The 20,363-nt window shown below is 32.5% G+C and overlaps 1 protein-coding gene and 2 pseudogenes across 1 annotated transcript; all 3 read right to left on the reverse strand.

The window, feature by feature from the left end:
- Positions 1-3,580: 3,580 nt before the first annotated feature.
- LOC11418450 (uncharacterized) lies at positions 3,581-4,783 on the reverse strand (annotated as a pseudogene).
- Positions 4,784-10,961: 6,178 nt separating this feature from the next.
- On the reverse strand, positions 10,962-12,178 carry LOC11411604 (uncharacterized). Its single transcript, XM_003603902.4, has one exon. The coding sequence runs from the start codon at positions 11,931-11,933 to the stop codon at positions 11,043-11,045; it is 891 nt and encodes a 296-aa protein (XP_003603950.1). The 5' UTR covers positions 11,934-12,178; the 3' UTR covers positions 10,962-11,042.
- Positions 12,179-14,820: 2,642 nt separating this feature from the next.
- On the reverse strand, positions 14,821-15,664 carry LOC112419900 (probable CCR4-associated factor 1 homolog 11; annotated as a pseudogene).
- Positions 15,665-20,363: the final 4,699 nt, after the last annotated feature.

The following is a 20,363-nucleotide window of genomic DNA, read 5'->3' on the forward strand; positions in this document are numbered from 1 at the left end:
TTTTTTCTTTGGTTAAGGAGAAAGAGAAGCCTTAATGTTGAATGTTGATTTGAGTCTACGGATCTGCATTCTTCTCAATATATATTATGCGTGTTAGGCGACACAAGGAATCTAATCTTAATCACATATCAGAGAGGCCAACTAATCCAGATTTGGATTCAGACATAATTACATAAATGTTAGAGCCTTGTCTCCCCCAAGGAATCTCCCCAACTCATAATCTGTCTCATTTGCATGATTATAACATTTTCAATACAGATGCTTCACCGAAAACGTGTTTTTAATCGTAAACATAACCATTTGCACATGTGTAGTACTGCTGTGATGCCAAAGCAACAACTGCAGTATTGTTAGGCATGTCTCTGTTGGAGGAACACGAATCAGATCACCCATTTAAACATATGTTAACATCAATGGATACCATTGACTTCCTCATAGGCTAGGAGTTGAGGTGTTTTGTTCAATATGTTTATTATTCTAGCAAGAGTATGAAGATACAATACACGTGTATTTGATTAAAACGGATTGTAACAAATTATTTATAGATAGAACTGCTTCTTCTCCTGCAGACACATGATCCAGTTTCCATGTTTACTCTCATCACATGCACGCCCCTCTAATTATATTGCCCCTTAGCACTACCAGTTGAATTTTAAAATATAAAATACGATTCTTGTCTCCTGTAATTATTTGCTTTATATTGAGAAGATAACAACTACTATAACCCTGACATGTTTTCTGATCTCATAGTCATCTTTCTTTTTCAGACAAGAGAAAATGGAAGTTGCTGTAGAAACAAACCCCAAAAGCTCTCTGCAACACACCCTACTGGATCACTAGTTAAGCTGCATCTGCAAAGATTGAAGGATTCTGATGCTAAAAAATGATCAACAATTTCAAAGTTCTTGCAGTCTGAAAAATCTCATGATTCTCCAGAATCAGAAACAAATGAATTTCTAAAGGTTGATGCACTGTTACAGTTTCTCGTCAGTTCAAAGCCTTCATCTGTTGAAGAAATTTCAATGTCATTCAAAATTTAGAGTTTCCCTTTAAACCAGAAGCCAAACCCAAATCATGTTGTTAACCATCAAAATCTCATACTTTGTACATCAATTTGATGTGATTAAACAAAGCTGTATATATTTTTTGATCAAGAAGTTGTATATATATTTTTAATCAGAATGAACCAACCTCTACAAACGTTGAATAATTGAATAATAGTCTAGTTTATGATAATTTGACCAATGTGCTCTAATAATTGAATCTACTAGCCTAGCTGTAAGGATTATTACAACTTACAGGTGCTGGTTCATCGAATTAATTTTATTCCTGAATTAATGTATGCTAAATTGAACAATTGTAATCGTTTTCAAATCTCTATATCACATGTAGTATGGATTTTTTTTTTGTTGCAAATATTATTTTTCTTTTTAATGCAAAGAATATAGAGTAGTTACTATTATGCACATCTAACTCAATCATGCCACCCTCTGTTGCACCAAAACTTTTGATCGAAGGCGCGTCCCAGTGTGCAACATGTGTTGTGTCCGACACCGACACTTAAGAGAGAGTTGGTTTATGTTTTCAACATTATTTATTGGTGATTGAAGAAAAAGATGTACTCCCTCCGTTCTTAAATATAAGCAAATTTGACTTTTTATGTTCATTCAATTAATGATGTATGTGGTCCATAATTTGAACCATATACATTATTAATTGAATAAACCTAAAAAGTCAAATTTGCTTATATTTAGAAACGGAGGGAATATAATAAATAGAGGCATGCATGTAAAGAAATAATTAACGTAGTTGAAAATAGCAAAGAGGTCTTATAAAAAAGGACAAAAAAAATCTCAAAAGGTCTTATAATTAAGAATTCTTGTTCCTCTAAGAGAGATATGACTAGCAGAATATCAATTTGTTCACACGTGCAGATGAGTTGTGTTTAATAAAATTAGAGTGCGTTGATGGTGAAGCATTTCCGTTGAAAATGTCCTAATAATATACATCTTCTCGTTACTATTATAAGAAAAAAATTATTTTTTAGATTCATTCATTAAATGATGTATATGGTTTATAATAAAGACCATATATATCATATATATCATTAAATGAATCTTAAATGTAGTTTTTTTGCTTATAATAGTGACCGGAGGGTGTAAGTGAGAGACACTTCTCTATAATCTATACAATAATGTTTAGATATTCCAAATCTTGATTAGTTAGCCTCATTGATTCATACGTGTTTAATTAACATGAGATTCCTAATGTCTCATAATAACTATATACACTCAGAAGATGTCCGTGCAAGTAATTGATAGTCAGGATTGTTAAAAAAACCCGAACCAAATCGAATATTGTGCCTACTTCAGAAAACCAAAAAACCGAATCAAACCACATGGATAGTAGTTTACGGATGAACCAAACAGAATTGCTTTAGTTCACAAATTTGTTAGTCACGTTTTCTTTTTTGTGCGGTTCGGTTCAGTTCAGTTTTTTGGGGTTTTTAACAACCCTACAACATAGTAGTCAACTTTATACATTAATCCGTGGTGTCCTGTTCGAGGCAGACAAATTCATAAGCTTAACGTTGTTTAATAGTTGTTGTGAATTCGATGAGAAAACACATCAATAACAAATTTATGTGTGGAGCAAGTGATAATCAGGCAACCAAAACAAAATGTATGAAACAATTATAAACACAAGCCAAAAGTAGAAAACAACCGAGAGAGAAAGGAAGAGAAAACATAAAAGAATTTGTCGACCTAGTTCAGTTCAAATTGACATAGTCTAGGGGAGAGAGCAGCCCTCCGTTTAACTATATGATGGGTAACGTTACAAAAGAGATATCAATGAAATACAAGAATAAGTCTCCCGCCTAATTCAACTCAAAGCCCTAATCTCTTCCCATAACCAAAAAATTCAATCCTAATAGTGTTTCCCAAGGTGAATCAACCCTCAAACCCTAGTGTTTGTTGCCAAGAGACAAACTCTATACAAACCCTAGTTTTGTTGTCGCCTTTCTAAAACCTTGTTTTACCCCCTCTATCTTAAGGTTTACTCTGATACAAAGCCTATATTTATAGTAAAAGAATCCTTCATAAATTGGAACAAAATTAGGCCCAAAAAATATGTTTTATTTTTATGACTCTGCGCAAAATCGTGTGCTCCGATTTTTTACGAATGGAAAGTGCCAATTCTGGTCCAAAAATCGTAATCCGATTTTTCAATTCGTGCTTCGATTTTGACAACTCCAGCAAACTTCAATTTCTCCAATTTTAAGTCACTTTCACAACAGTAGTTAAAACAGCTTCTAGTCCAGACAATAGCTTCCATTATCAATAATCCATGAGATTATAAAAATTAATGATTAAGGAGGGTTGAGAAGGCCGGGTTTATGGAAAGCATTGGAAGGTACACACTGGCAATGCAATATGAGGAAAAATATTCTTCTTATCAACATATATATACTATACAATTGCACTGCACACTCATTATGCTGTGGAAAAATGTAAAGAAGAGCACGTTATTGTTCGTCGTTCCGCTAGTAATATATAAAAGGACTGTGCTAAATGAGAAATTAAGAAAATTTTCTGCTTATTATTACTCTACATTTACACCTATAATTTCCATGTACAAGTGTATCTATATTACTACAAAATTTTGATCACCATAAATATTCATCTAATGGTTGAGACTATTAAGAATTGAAACTCTGATTTTAATGAGACGCCTAAAACAGAAACTCAAGCCCTTCTTCGAAGTCTTGAATACACAACTCCATTTTCTCCAATTTGTTTTGGAGATCATTTACTTCTTCAAACTTGCTAATCTTGTTAAACACAAAGGATTGCAATGCTACATCCATACTTGAGAAAATTCACTCTCTTCTGCCAATAGTGAGCAAGAAACTCTTTTATTAGGCTGAATTAGCTTGGAAATGGAAAGCCAAGTGTTTGACTTTGACTGTGTGCTACCTGAGATGAATTGCAGTATTATCTCAAATGTAGATAGTGTAGCCAATTCAACATCTTGTAATAAGTTAATCAATGTCACTTCACTGATTGATGGTCTTTGTTTGTAGACAAGATGTTATAATATTTGGTAGTGCCCTTCAAATTTGTCAAGGCTTTGGAAATGGCCTTTTTCACTACCTTAATTTCTAGATATCAAGAATTTCTTTGCCACCAATCCACCTCCCCTTCTTCTTATGATGGACTGAAGTTCCCTTGTGCATTCTTTTGTGTGAAGTAAAGCATCTTTAATTAGCTGCACTGCACACATCTAAGAGTCTTAGGGATCCATCAAACAAGTCATTTACCCATTTCTCTTGATGCTCATGGACAAGGGCATGCATCTCGAGTGAGTGAAAGCTGAATTAAATTTTCAACACACTCGACCAAATCTCGCAAGCCTCCAATCTTATGGTGAAGCAATGACGAGGAGGTTTCATTGGAAGACCTTAGTAAGGTGTCCAAATGTTGATTGCATTGAAGAATGAGTGGGTGTGGTCTAGAGGGCAAACTGTTTGAGCGACCATGGAAATTTGATTTTGTATTCAAAGGAGAAGAAGCTGCCATTTTTCTTTTTCAACAAAAGAGGAAGAGAATTAAGAAGCCTTGAATTGAGTTTGTATGGATCTGCCTTATTTTCCATTTGGCATGCATATTCCCAATATATATATATTAAGGGTGTTGGAGACATCATGTTAATTAAACACGTATGTATCAATAAGCTAACAACTAATTAAGATTTGGAATTAGACATAATTGCATAAATGTTAGAGAAGTGTCTCCCTCATGGAAACTCTCCAACTCATCATACTTTGTCTTATCTCTCCCTCTTATATGCATTATTTTGCTATTTTCAACGCAAACGATTCATCACAAACGTGCTAATATTATTAAACATAAGTTACATAACTCAAATGCACGTGTGAATCAAAGTTTTGATGCTAAAACAACGATTGTCATGTCTATCTATGGAGGAACAAGAATCGCATCACTTGATCAGCTCATATATATAATATACAATTCTTGAAAGAGTGTGGAAGATGTAATACACGTGTGTGTACTGGATCAAAACAGATCATAATAAGTTAAGTCAAACACATGAGTATGGGAAAAAAATTATCCTGTTTTGAAGAACTTGTAGAGTTAATTTTGAAACAAATAACATTTAAATATGAGGAGTGTTATTTGAACATCCTTTAATTGACAACTTATGAGGACAACCATAATTTGTAAAGAAAGAATAGGTATTTGCACGAAAATCAAAGCAATAGAGAGATAAAGTAAAAAATAACGTGATAATGAGAGAGAAAGTTGTAGCAAAAATTGTCACAAAATAGATATTCAAATATCATTTCTCTTTAAATATATGCACATAAGTTTTTTCCCCTCAAGTATCACATGATAAAAATGCAATGTAACTATATCGTATTGATTTGATTTCCTTTTCATAGGGAGCATCCAATGAAATTCCAAAAGGAGATAAAGAAGAAGCCAACGGAGGATGTTCAAACAATAGGATCTCCATTTCCAAACAGTGACATAAAGGGGATTCAAACAATCATATTCACAACTAAAGATTTATGCAAACCCCTATTTTATTACCTATTATTTTATGGGTCACGCTTATGCTAACAAGTGACTTTAGGACACTTGTTAACAATTTTAAAACAGAAATAATTAATAAATTTTATGTTAAAAAATTACTTTTTAGTATTTCAATAAATTAAATATATAATTTCTAAGATAAAATTTATACTTTAAACTTTTTCTCTTATTTTATTACTTTTATGAATTATGATACACTTCCCAAAAGTATTTTCGGATAGCTAAACGAGTTCCTAGTGACGTGGAACCATAAAGTCATTTTAGTCAGTTCTTCTAGACATATAACTTTAGTAGTAACATTTTTCTTCTTGGTGTACATTTTAATTGTATTTGATATTATGTACATCATTCATAAATTATTATTCTTTATTTTACATTTTTACCTCTTTATTACAGCATATGAAAGGAATACATAGTTTTCAGGTGACATTTTTTCTTCCGTATTGGCGCGACATTTTTCTTCCATTTTTACAAATTAGTTATTATATATATATATAGGAGGGATATTTTGACTCCAAGAGTAACTCAAAAGAGTTACTCCAAATCTTGACCCTTCATCCTAATATTAATTAATGGCTATAATTGATTCTTAATCATCCCTATAGCATGATCTTTCTATACCTTCTTCCTAATTCCGACTGCAAAACACTTGGAAAATGGCTTTTGATACATACTGGTACATGCGTTGCCTTGAATTCAATCCAAAAGAATTATTAGAGGTACGGTTTCACAATTTTGTTATGTTGTTTTACTGCTACAAATCATTGTGCACAAGGAATCGGTTTCATCAAAATTCCATGTATAAACGGAAGCCACTCATCAAACTAGGACCTTTTAATTTGCAATCAACGGGTTTTGAAACACAATATTTTCAATAATTTGGTGCAGTTTTGTTAAAAGGTTCGATTCATATATTAAATTGATGGACGATGGTGCTTCATCAATACAGAAATGGATCAAAAGAAAACCTAGAAAGAATGAATCAATTTTCTAATGAAGAATAAAACGATATTGAAAATTGAAATTCTAAAATTGAAAAACAGAAGTCTTAGAAATCCGAAATTGAAAATCAAAGGCATGGCATTTGTAGAGAAAGTCGTTTGCCATTGCCACTGACCACTGCTAGGTTGAAAGGGATGAATAAGCCACACATGTGCATTGCTCCTAATTTAGCCACACCTAGGGATTATTCATAGTTAATCTTAGCTATTAATTATTATTAAGATTAATCTTAGCTATTAATTATTATTAAGATGAAGGGTTTAGATTTGGAGTAACTCTTTTGAGTTACTCTTGAAGTCAAAATATCCCTTCCCGTATATATATATAAAAGTTGGTTTTCATCTTTTTGTTAGTATGATAATAGAAATACATCAATAGTTAATAAAGATACATTAGTAAAATCACCATTCTCTCTCTGGTTTATTACATATTACAGAGTCGTTCATGAGATTTTTAGTGGTTTGGACCAACTAAAGTAATAGTGTCCCTTTCCTTTAAAAAAAAAAAAAGTAATAGTGTCCCTTCTTAACCATGTTATTAGATTCTTTTTTTGTCTGCGCCATGTAGAGTTTGAACAAAACACTTCGGATGTCAAAGTGCGTACATAAAAAAAATTTAAGTTGCAAATTTACAAAAGTCAAGGTAAAAGGGGAAATTCAATAATGTACAACTTGTTTGAATAAAAAATCCCTTCAAAAAAAAAACTCGTTTGAATCAATAAAAAGAAAAGCACTTTAGAAACTACCGAACCTTCCTGAATGCATGTTTTATTAATTAAAGTAAAGATTGTAACACAACTAATATATCATTAATTTTAAATTAAAAAAAAAATCAATTTTGTATATATTGATTGATTTTCTATCATCCTCATGAATTAAACACGACTCTTGGAATCAAGTATTTCAATAAAAAACAACATTAACTATACATGTACAAACTACCAATATATCTTATAAAAAATGCATCTCTCTTATTTTTCATGTATTAAATATGACTTTTAGCGTGTACCAAAAAAAAAAAAAATGACTTTTAGCGATGTATTTCCATCACAAACAATAACACATGAGGTTAGGAAAATATACAACTACTTATATCAATTCAATTTAAATATGTCTTTTTTTTTTTTTTGAGAAAATTTTTAATATGTCTTTATATCGTATAGTCCTTATTCCTTTGAAGCTGTTCAAAATGATGCCACTAAGTCTTATTTCACTAGTATATATCATTTTTGATGTTATTGATTTATGCTTTGAAAATATATATCTTTATTATAATACTATAAAATTATAACAATAAAAACCAAACTTTATCAAACTAGGTAGAACCGACTATATAAATCCAACAATGCAACCAGTGGCGGATCTTGATTTTTTTTTTCTTTTCTGGAGTGCTAAATATTTGAAGAATATATACTAAACAGTTTCAAGAAATGTGAAACATTCTATACTGTTGTGGTGGTAATATTGTTTATTTAATGACATGATGATGTTGGTTTGAATCCACCAGGAAGAATTATAAAGAGGGTGTCAAAGGATCAAATGAACGATCTTTAATTAATTTGGGGACCGCATATCCGCCGCTGAATGCAACAACATTCCATAAATCATTGACCTTTAAATCTCTTTATTTTTTTGGGTTGAGCACATTTTGAATGTTTCATATAAAATGGTCAGAGATTTTTGTTATTTGATGTGCTATGGATTATATGTAGTTACTAAAATAATTTAATTTAATAGTAAAATATACCATGATTACTTGACAAAAAAAAAAAAAACCATGATTACACTCACGAAAAAATGCAGGGTTAGTTGTTGAGTTCAAACCGCTGATTATGTTTCTAGTAAATTGTCATTTATCGTTCCTCCCTCTTGTTCTTATCTGCAACAAATTTGTAGAAGATTGAAAGGACCTTTTATACTAGTCACAAATCCAACATTCAAAAATTTTGACTTCTTGACATCAATCTTTCTGTACGTGTGTGACATAACTGAAAGGGATGTCGAGGAGAACTTGCGATAGCAAATGATCCCCTAAAATAATGTACTTCAACAAACAATTATATAACTAACTTTTTTTTAAATCAAATTGGCTTATTCTGTATAAATTCGTTGTTTATCCATGTTATTTCTTTTTTCATCGTACACTTGTTGATGAATATCAGATAGATGATTTAAGTGATTCTAAGTTGAGAATGTTGAAACCGATTGATTTTGTTGATTGAAAAATCGTCACATTTCTCAAGTATCAAGTTTCATTGTATGCCGTATTTTAAATGTTTTACTAAACAATTATGTGCAAGTTTTTTTAGAGTAGAGATCGTCTCCATTTCTTTTAAGAAGCGAACATTTTCGTTACTATAGTTTTGATGTATAAATGTTTAATTAATGTCACGTTTTTTTTTGATTAATTAATGCTCTAATTCTAAAAATATATGTGTATATATATATATATATATATATATATATATATATATATATATATATATATATATATATATCATATATTTACTACAAAACTATAGTAACGGATATTTCAATTTATCTTAAAAAATAGAGACGATCTTAATTTTCACTCACAATTCTCAGTTGCATGTAGACACGTGGCGCGTTTGCATTGGTTGTTTGACTGACGCCGCAAAAGTCATTACCGCCATTCCACATTCCATCTTGCAGTAGTCAATAAATGCAAAAAAAAAGACCAACAACTGATAGCGTGACATGTGGCAGATTCTGCCATTACCACTATTTCATTTGGTTGTAATGAGCACTACAGGACAAAAAAACACTGAAAATGGTTCATTTAGGTTAATAATTCTGATAGGGGTCATAAATTTTATTTTTTTTTGGCAATAAGGTCAAAAGAAATCTAAATGTTTCAATCCCCTCTATGCACCTTCATCTCTTGAGATTTTTCAATGCAATATGCAGAATTTAGAGTTGTGTATTTGAAGATATAGATAGAAACGAGAGTAAAACACCTCACAAGAAAACTAATTAGAGATAGAGGTTCCCTACTCAAGATATTATAGTACTACATGTTGTTAAGTGTTAACCATTGCTATCTCATACCACGTACATAAATGTGATTAAACAAAATTGCATTTTTGTTTTGATCATGTTATATATGTCATCTTTGTTAGCCTTCAAATTCTCAGTTCTCTCTTTTTTCTTTTATAGTCAAAGAAAGTAAATTTTTTTTGAAAATTCCTCCATTTTTTCTCTTGAATAATTGAACACGTGCAGCTCTAATAATCGAATCATAGCACCTAAGCCCTAAAGAAAAACAACTTACAAGTGCTGTTTGGATTGCTGAATGGTAAACAGGTATCAAACTACTTTAATTCGTGTGCAATTTATAAAAATAACTTTCTATGGAGGTTGCAATGAGGGGCAATCTCTTTTTTCATGACTAGTTGAACTTGAAATACTCTTACTCCAACTCATATTCGGATTTTTCATCTCTTTTCACTGATGAGAGCAAATTAGCAATCCTTTAATTGAGAATCATGTATTATTTTTAAGGAAGACGACACAATATAGAATTTCAAATCACATAAAAGGACCAAAATGTTCCTTTTTAATGATTGTCAAAGACTATACTGTCTTTATTTGTTCTTTTTGGGTACAATATTGTCTCTTGAATTAAGCTATATGTAATGTGACTCGATAGACTAATAAGGGGGACTAAAATGTCACGGTCTAATTTTCAGGTGATAATTCAATTGGGGACAAAATGTCATGATTTATTTTGATCAGAGATGAGATGAAAGCTGTATTATTTCTTATAGAGAGTTTTCCACCGTCTCTATAAGCATTAAGCAACGATAATTGCGACAGTGTGCCTATTTAACTTGTATTGTGATGATTCTCTAATGGAAGGGCCACCTTGTTTCAATTTCATGGTAGCCATCCACTGGCACCACCGCAGCTCGTTGGTCCGTCGCACGCCACCACCAACTCAACATTCCTTGCTGCCGCATTTGTCTGGTAAGCATTGGCCTTCAAGGTTGGCTTAAAGCCGACGTTAATTTGGTTTGGTTTAGCTCAGGCTTCTGGCCAATACTGATGGCTATTTTTCCTGTAGTGATTATGATATCTTGTTATTAACATTCTAGTTGAAAACTATGGGCCTTTTAAAACATATTTGTCAGGAACATAGACTTCTATTTGAAAACCTATCAATCATATGCTGCATATAGCAATGAGTAGTCATAGAGTGTTAGATCAATCCTATTGTCATGATCTAAAGATATGGTCATGATTTAATTGATCTGCGAGTTAGTTAATATTGATAACGTAATTAAGAGGATATTGCAACTAGAAAATTAAGGAAAAAAGTTTTGCTTTATTATTGCTTTACATATAATTTCCATGTACAAGTGTATCTATATATCTACAAAATTTTCTCCAAATAAAAGTTCAACTAATGGTTGAGGATATTAAGAAGTGAGACTCTAATTTTAATGAGACGCCTAAACAAAAACTCAAGCCCTTCTTCAATGTCTTGAAGGCACGACTCTGTTTTCTCCAAGTGGTTTTGGAGATCATTGATGCCTTCAACTTTTCTATTCTTGGTAAATACAAAGGACTGCAATGCTACATCCACTTGGGAAAATTCACTTTCATCTGTCAATAGTGAGCAAGCAACTCTTTTCGGCTGAATAAGTTTGGAAATGGAACCCCAGCTGTTTGATTTTGACTGTGTTGTCCCCGAGATAAATTGCAATATTGTCTGAAATGTAGATAGGGTTGCCACTTCAACATCTTGTAATAAGCTAATCAAAGCCACTGTTTGATGGTCATTGTTTGTAGATAAGATGTTGCTATGTTTGGTATTTCCCTTCAAATTTGCCAAGGCTTTGGAGATGGCCTTTTTCACTACCTTTCTTGATGTCATGAATTTCTTAGCCTCTGCAGTGAGCTCCAATCCATCTCCCCTTCTTCTTATGATGGATTGAAGTTCCCTTGTACATTCTTTTGTATGCAGTAAAGCATCTTTGGCTGCGCTACACACATCTAATAGCCTTAAGGATCCATCCAAGAGGTTATTTACCCAATTTTCTTGATGCTCATGGAGAAGTGCATCTTGAGTGAGTGGAAGCTGAATCAATTTTTCAACACACTCAATCAAATCTCGCAAGCCTCCAATTTTATTGCAAAGCGATGTTGAGGAGGAAGAGGTGGTTTCATTTGAAGCCCTTAACAAGGTGTCCAAATGTTCATTGCATTTAAGCATGAGTGGGTGTGGTCTAGATGGCAAGCTGTTTGAGCGACCATGGAAATTGGATTTTGAGTTCAAAGGAGAGGCTGCCATTTTTATTTTATTTTTTTTGGTTAAGGAGAAAGAGAAGCCTTAATGTTGAATGTTGATTTGAGTCTACGGATCTGCATTCTTCTCAATATATATTATGCGTGTTAGGCGACACAAGGAATCTCATCTTAATCACATATCAATGAGGCCAACTAATCCAGATTTGGATTCAGACATAATTACATAAATGTTAGAGCCTTGTCTCCCCCAAGGAATCTCCCCAACTCATACTCTGTCTCATTTGCATGATTATAACATTTTCAATGCAAATGCTTCACCGAAAAATGTGTTTTAATCTTAAATATAACCATTTGCACATGTTTAGTTCTCTGCTGTGATGCTAAAGCAACACTGGAGTAATATCTTTATTATTGTAGCAAGAGTATGAAGATACAATACACGTGTACTTGATTAAAACAGATCATAACAAATTATTTATAAATATAAATGCTTCTCCTACTACAGACACAAGATCCACTTTCCATGTTTACTATAATCACTTACGTGCCCCTTAATTGGAGTTCACAGTTTGGGTTTTAATTATGTTCATGTGATTTCCAATTATTATAATTTGAGGGATGAGTTGGGAAGCATGGTTCGTGGGAAACATTGAGCAAACATTGCTGTGGTAGCACAAAGAGGAATTTGAAAATGATATATGATTCTTGTCTCCTCTATTCATTTGCTATATACCAAGAATATCTCAACTACTATGACGCTAACTTGTATTCTCATTTCTTAGTTATCTTTATTTTCAGAGAAAAACAATGGCAGGTGATGTAGAAACGAACCCCAAAAGCTCTCTGCATAGTCGCAGCAACGACTAGCTTACCCTCGGCATCACACCCTACCGTATCACATCATCAATAAGTCACACACTCGATAACTTGCAGGATTTGTATAGGCACATATAAGCTACTCCACATGACAATTTCCCAACAAGCATTGGCACGATAAGGCAGCGAGAAACAAGTTGATGAACTATTTGATGGATCTAGTTAAAGATTGTATGGTGCAATCAAAGGATATCATGCATGAACTAAGGTCAGTTATTCTCAGGAGGAGAGCTGTGGAAAGTGGAATCACAGTTGAGGGTGGAAGGAAAATACTTGTCATATAGGAAGAAGATGAAGAAAGCTATTGCAGAGGCACTTGGAAACTTGAAAGCAATGAAAAATGAGTCCACAGTTTCTTTTCTTCCGCAAACAAAGACATGGAAACTTTTTCGATCTTGAAAGAAGCCCAAGATGTCACAGTTAACTCATTAGAGTCTGTGTGGTTGATTAAAGCAGAGCAAGTGGTCAACACTCTTGTGGTCTCAAAGAAAATCTTGTGGTCAACACATTAAAAATCTTGTATATTTTTTTTTGGAATAAATGTCATCTTTATTACCATTTAGATCAAGGTAGTTTCCCCTATGAATGAGTCAGTGGTTAGAACTAACAAAATAGTTGCCAAGTTGATACATTAATATGGTCATGGCAGACAAGTTCATAAACTGAACTCTGTTTAATAATTGAAACAGCTCCTCATCCAGAAAATATCTTCCATTATCGATAATCTACAGGATTGGAAAATTGATGATTAAGGTTTAAGAAGGATAGGTGCATCGAAAGCGTTGCAAGGCATATGAGGAAGTTCTTCATGTCATGTCTCCCTTGTGATTCCATTGGATTCTCAATATGAAAACAAAACTGAGATCAGAATCAATATATGAATATAATATAATTGCACTGCACACTCATTGTGTTACACATTTAAATATATAGAATGAAATGCTATCGAAAAACCAGAGAGATAAACACGTTACCGACAGTATTTCAGCAATTTTAGCACATGATTTGTTAAGTGATTTTTAAATGTTAAAATTATTTATTTATTTTGTTCAATTTTTTTTTTTTTTAATTACTTAAACATGCAATATGCATTTGAATTTATTTATTTTTCAAAACTGTGTATCTCTAGATGAAGCTTGAACACTACTTCTGCACCCAGTATCAGTGCATTTTCCATTTCTGAATCATCGTTTAGCTGATATACACACCCCCTTTGACTTTGTACCAATATCTATCGATGTGTCTCAAAATCTGATAGAAGCATGCAGTGTAGCATTCAGATATCATTTAGATGCTGCAACATTTAACAGTTTCAGTTAGTTATAATTTTGCTACACTTGGTTATATAAATATTATGGGATATCTATCTCTTTCTGGGTATTATCTTGAGAAATAAAAGTGTGAGGCATTTCATGTAAACTCTCTACATTGTGAAAAAAAATAATAAAAAGAGAGATTGAGAGATCAAGAGGGTTGTGTTAAAGTAAGTGGTGAAAAGCTTGGGCATTTTTGTAGTTGTCCTCAACAGTAGGTATTGCAAGGGGCAATGGGAAACTCTATGGCATGGATCTGATGTTTTATTGTTCCTCATCATAGTGAAATTGGTCTGCACACTCTCTTCCGCGGAATAGGTCTCTAAGGTTGAACCACGTAAATTCTTGGTGTTATCTTCTTCTGTCTCTCTTCTTTTTAAGGCTGGTTTACTGGTTGTTTTTCTAGTTTTGTTTGGTCACTAATTGCGCTTTTTGTTGTTCTCATTGGTTGCAAATATTGTTATAATCCATAACAATATCTAATGAACCATCATAACTTCACTGTTAGTTCATCGACCATGTTATATTTACCAGATTCATAAGATGTTCTGATGCGACAACATGGACGACAGCGGGCTTCATAAGAAATTCTAAAGCTAATGTCACAATGATCTATATTGTCACAATGTAATACATTATAAAGTAGTTGATTGAAAGAAAGCTAATGTCATGATCTAATTTATAAACATTATAATATATTAATACATCATAAAATAGAGTTAAATATATCAAACTCAAACCCAAGATCTCTTTAACAAGCTTTAACTTCTAATCCGAAAATTATTCCAGCATATTTTTGGACTTCATTGTTGGTGAAATGTGTGTGCACTATTTTCTGAAAAGTCTGCCATGTTAATAAACTATCAGATCCAGCTTGATGTGACTTTCCAATGGCCCGATCCACGTCGAGAATATTAGCAACCCGTTCAAGACCACCATGTAGTGCACTACAGTAGCGGATGATATACTTCATATCATACACTTTACTTCCAAATAATTCTCTCAAAAATTTCAAAAAGTCTTCCAAGCTATTCGGGAGATAACTCTGTGTTAGTATTTTTACCAGATATCCAAAATCAAATGCACTGTGAAATGTGACCCATGTAACATCTTTGTTGAAGAGTAGTCCAGATCCCCACATCAGATGACAAAAATGGAATGAATTCACACCATGAGAGGCGTTTACAGGTGAAGTCAATACCTTGACGGCGGAGCATGTCAATGGAATCTTGGTTGTGAATGTCGCGCCCGATCTTAAAGTCACAAAAGTTGAATTCCCATATGCAACAAATGTTTTTAAAACGAGGAATGTTACCTTTGGCATCGGTTAAAGTGAGACCGATCTGAATGATTTTAAGAGCATCAACATTTGATTTCAAATAACTGTATTGTTCGTAAGGTTGGAGATGACGGTGGTCGACTTTGAGTGGAAAAATAACGCCAGGAAATTCAGTATCCATTGAGATGAAATTGTATGTTCCAACAAATCCACGAATGAGATTGAATTCCTCTTGCAGATTGTGTGCCCAAACTTCACGTATCATGATTGGTTCTGAACTAGGATCTTCCTTCGTCATAATGATTTGTCTCATGTGCAAATTGAACTTCTGACAAAGAACAAAGAAAGAACGTTAATCATCCAAAATAAAAAGAGTTTCTTGAAAAATTAAACAATTAGCAGCATATTAAAAGGTGTTGGTGTTTTGCTAAAAAAGAAGTTAGTGTTTTGAATTCACAGCGCACAAGCATCCATCTTTTATTTAACAAGTATATCCATTCTCTAACCTAAAACCCTACCTCTCAAATAAAAAACATCAAAACCCTAATGAAAGCAACACAAAAATATTTTCCCAACATCAAAACCCTAATGAAAGTAACAAAAAAATACTTCCACAATTAAGAAGGGAGGAGGAATAAAATATACTTTCTCAGATCATTATCAAACGTAAAGAACAAAACTAACTAGATGAAGAAAAAAATCTGAATTTAAGAAGTAAAAATACCTATAAGCAAACTCAGAATTTGTTCCTATAGCCTCTGACCTTCTCAAACCCTTGATCGATACGGTGAGACACTAGACGAGCACGATCACCAAAGTGTGATGCCGTAGAAGTTAACTAGTTTATATATATAGTAGAGGAAAGATCTTGAGTGGTCTCCAAGTTTCACAATTTCAAAAAAAAATAAAAAATCTTTCACCGGAACTTGTATTAATAAGATTTTTTTTTGAAGGATTGTATTAATAAGATTTGTTTTCCTTAAAAAATAAATAATAAGGTTTATTTATGTAATCATATAAAAAAAATTTAGTTACATAACTGGTGGTACTATATTATTTTTTGACTTTGCATATATTATACATTTTTTATACTAAATGAGACTTTTTTTTTTTTTTTTTTTTTTTGAAAAGATTGATACTATATTGATTTCAATATATTTTTTTGGGGGAGCGTGGGCTCTAATATTTGACGCACGTTTCAATTATTATTTCTTTTTCTTATTAAAAATTCTATGAATATAATATTGTAAAAACTTACTCTTCTAAAAATAAATTCAAAATATGATCTATAGATACAAATTTTTATATTGAACTTTTATCATTTTAAAAATTTCATATTTTATTTATCCATGTTAATTTTTTTTTTTTTTTTGTAAAACGACTTTAATAATTTTTTTAACATTTATTTTAGGGATAATTTTTTAAACATGCTTGCAAACATCATTCAAAATTATCCCTCAAAAAAATCATTCAAAATTAAAACATTTAAGGATAATTAAACAAATTTGAATTAAAGTGGGATTAAAGTTGTGTGCAAAGAAAATTTTATAGGGATGCAAACATGCATTTTTTTTAGGAAAAAAAAATGAAATTTGATAACTTTATAGCAAAAAAAATTATTTAACCCAAATATAAATTTAAGAAAATAGCAATAGATGTAAATTTATTTGTTTTTCTAGCTAAAATTTAGAGTGAGGGGTGATAAAAATCTTATGGTTCAATGAGTATTTACAAATGTATTTACATTTACCTCCATCCAATAACACTAACAAGACTCAAACTCAACTTCCCGATTCATATTTTGTCTTCTTACCTAAACCATTTTGTTGACATCTCATCATTGTTTTGTCATATCATTAATATGCTGAGCACTTATACGTATACAACCTTAGGTAGCAAACCACCTTGTACACCTCTCATTTGGCATTTTTTACAAATTGTATTAGGAGGAAAATTCTGTCAATTTACACTCTCTTCCTTCACTCTCTCTCACAGGCATTTACTTCCACCACCACCAGCAGTAATCCTCTTCTTCCTTCTCTCACCGACCACCACCGTCATCCGTCACCGTCGCCACTGTTCACACCAACTACCACGTCTTCACTGTTCTCTCATATCATATGTTGAGTCATGTACGGTTGTATCAATATATCACTACAAAATTTTGATCCCCTTAAACGTTCATTTTTAAAATGAGTGTCATTTTTTTTTTGAAAAAAATAAACGATATTCATTCATTCAAATTGATAGAGTACATCGTTACAATACAAATCCATATTCGCTAAAAACAAAAAAGATGAATATGTGAACAAACTCACAACATCCATGTTAATAGCATAAAACGGCAAAGTACATATGCCTACAAATATGACTAATATGACTATATTCATGTCTCCGGATCTGCAACGTTGACGACGCCAAAGCCATTGTCATTGATCGGATCTGCACTTGCTCAAAGGTAATCTTTCAACCTGAATCAAATAAACACCGCACTAAGACGGGAAATCAAAAACACACCGCACAAAGATGGGAAATTAAAGAAAATAGAAAATATGTGAAATCACTTATTGAATTGGGAATAAAAGGAAAAACAATTTGGAGGGGTAATTTAAGGTCAATTTTGACCCAAAAATCACCACTCTAAAGAGACGAAGAAGAAAAGGGTGACGGTTAGGGTTAGAGAAGAAGAGAAGAGAGAGAGGAAGAAAGGGTTCATAAACAAATTATTGAGTGTCATTTTAACGAGTCTATCTTTACTCCATTTGCATTTTCCATTTATCCCATTTACGATCATGGATGTGTGACACATGTCAAAATAATATCCAACGGTTGAAATTAAAAAGGAAAAAATAGGTAATTAAACAAAATTCGTAGCCTAGTGTTCACTTTCTCTTTCATTCACGTCCCCTTCCCCTCCACCACCTGAAATTGATGAAATTGGGTTTTTTTTTTACAAAAAAAATAAGAGATTTTATTGATTATTACTAATTAACAGATCCATTTCTTTTAGACAAAGGAAAACTATGGGTCCATTCATTATAGGTGGCAACTAGGCTACCCATGAAAGAATGATGGGTAATTTACCCCAACCAATACACATTAGCCACATAAGCACATATTCATGAACTATCTTGACCCCACAAATAAATTGTTCATTTTCATTGGTTGGTGGGTAAATTACCCACCATTCTTCAAAGGTAATTTAGAAAAAACCTTCATTATATGGTTCTAATCCATGCCACTGAAACCTTATCTAAGCTTTTCACCTTCTTCGACTGCAATTCTTCCCCAATAAGAGTGATTTGGCTTGCTATGGTTAATTCTATCTACTACGAATTTCGAGTCAGACTCAACAATTACATTCCTCAGCTGGTTCTCTTCAATCCATCTCAGCACATCCGCAATCGCAGTGGCTTCGGCCGTACTAGCGTCGCCGAAAATAGCCACAACCTTCAAGTTCTTCTATTTTGAAACAGACCTGGAAAAAGATAGAGATTGTGTTTCTAAAAGCAATCACCTATGTGTTTGTTTCTTGTTGTCCTTTTAATTTTAACCGTTGTATATTATTTTGACACATTATTTTGACACGTGTCACAGATCATGATCGTAAATGGGATAAATGGAGCAAATATGAACTCTATTTTAACAAAAGGGTAATGTTAACGGGTGTCCCGAGATATTGGTTAAAGAAGCAAATATAGTAACATTACATTGGAACTTATGCAATCAACTTATTAAAAGTAACTTCACATCGGTTATTGATGTTGTGCGCCGTAAGATGTCTCTGAAGGATAATCAGATGCTCACGACACCTTTCACAAAAGAGGAGTTCCGCGTTGCCTTGTTCTCGATGCATTCATCTTTTGAAAATATAATAATGGATGGATTAGATGGATTTTATGTTCAATGGGATGGATTAGATTGAATTTTTAGTGAATTGTCAACGGGTTAATGGATTGTATTGATCCATCCATTAGCATCCATTTCCATCCAATTCATCTATTTTTTCACCCTAATACATGAAGGATGGTTATTTGAAAAATTGGGAGAAACACATTTTCCTTTTCATAGTGTGCATCCAATGGAATCCCAGGGGAGGCAAAGAAGAAGACAATACATAAAGTTTAATCGATAAGGATTCAACTTATATTTTTTGGGGATATAAGTTGCTAATTACCCTAGAAATTATCTTTTATCTTCAATCATCACTTGGAAGAATAAAAAAATAAGACATTGTTTCTTCTATAGAAGATGAGAGTATATCAAGTTATGACATCCACAACTGTTGAAATAGTTTGGTCGCGTTGATTACTTTTTGATATATGACTCTCTTGTTGGACCGACTCCTATGCACTAAGATAATACGAGTGTGATTCAAATTGGATCATAACTTTATTTTTTTCATGAACGCAACAAAATATATAGAGATTGATTGTCACTGTAATTTCTTATCATATTCTTTAGCATGATCCCATTACTTTACCATTTTTTTTTTCTTCTTCCATGGAGATTGCGGACTTGTTCATGAAAACATATTTCACTACTGCAAAAATGGGCTTATATAGCGCTTTTTTTTTGCTTTAGCTAGCGCTTTCGAAGCGCTACTATAAATGGCGCTGGTAAAGGTAACATAGCGCTCTTTTCTGTATAAAGCGGTATCTAAAGCAAAGTTTATATAGCGCTTTTTGTAAATAAGCGCTAGCAAAGATTCTCTTTAGATAGCGCTTTCGATAATAAACGCCATCTAAAAGACGTTTAAAATTACACATACACTAGTATAAAATAGCGCTTTTGTTTTAAAACGCTATGTAACACTAGGTTTAGATAGCACTTTATGGAGGAAAAAAGCGCTAGGAAAAGCAATAATTTTTTTTTTGGTCAGATTTTTTTTTATTTACAGATAGCGTTTTTTATTAATTTAAAGTAATATTAATATATATATATATATAATTTTTCTAAGGGAAATATATATATTTTTGGCACATTAAAATTGAGACTATTATTT

Source organism: Medicago truncatula, chromosome 3, assembly GCF_003473485.1.
Source record: "Medicago truncatula cultivar Jemalong A17 chromosome 3, MtrunA17r5.0-ANR, whole genome shotgun sequence".
NCBI lineage: Eukaryota > Viridiplantae > Streptophyta > Magnoliopsida > Fabales > Fabaceae > Medicago > Medicago truncatula.

Bases quoted from the DNA above. Each gene is read 5' to 3' on its own strand.
- LOC11411604 (XM_003603902.4), bottom strand. From the start codon at position 11,933: ATGGCAGCCTCTCCTTTGAACTCAAAATCCAATTTCCATGGTCGCTCA.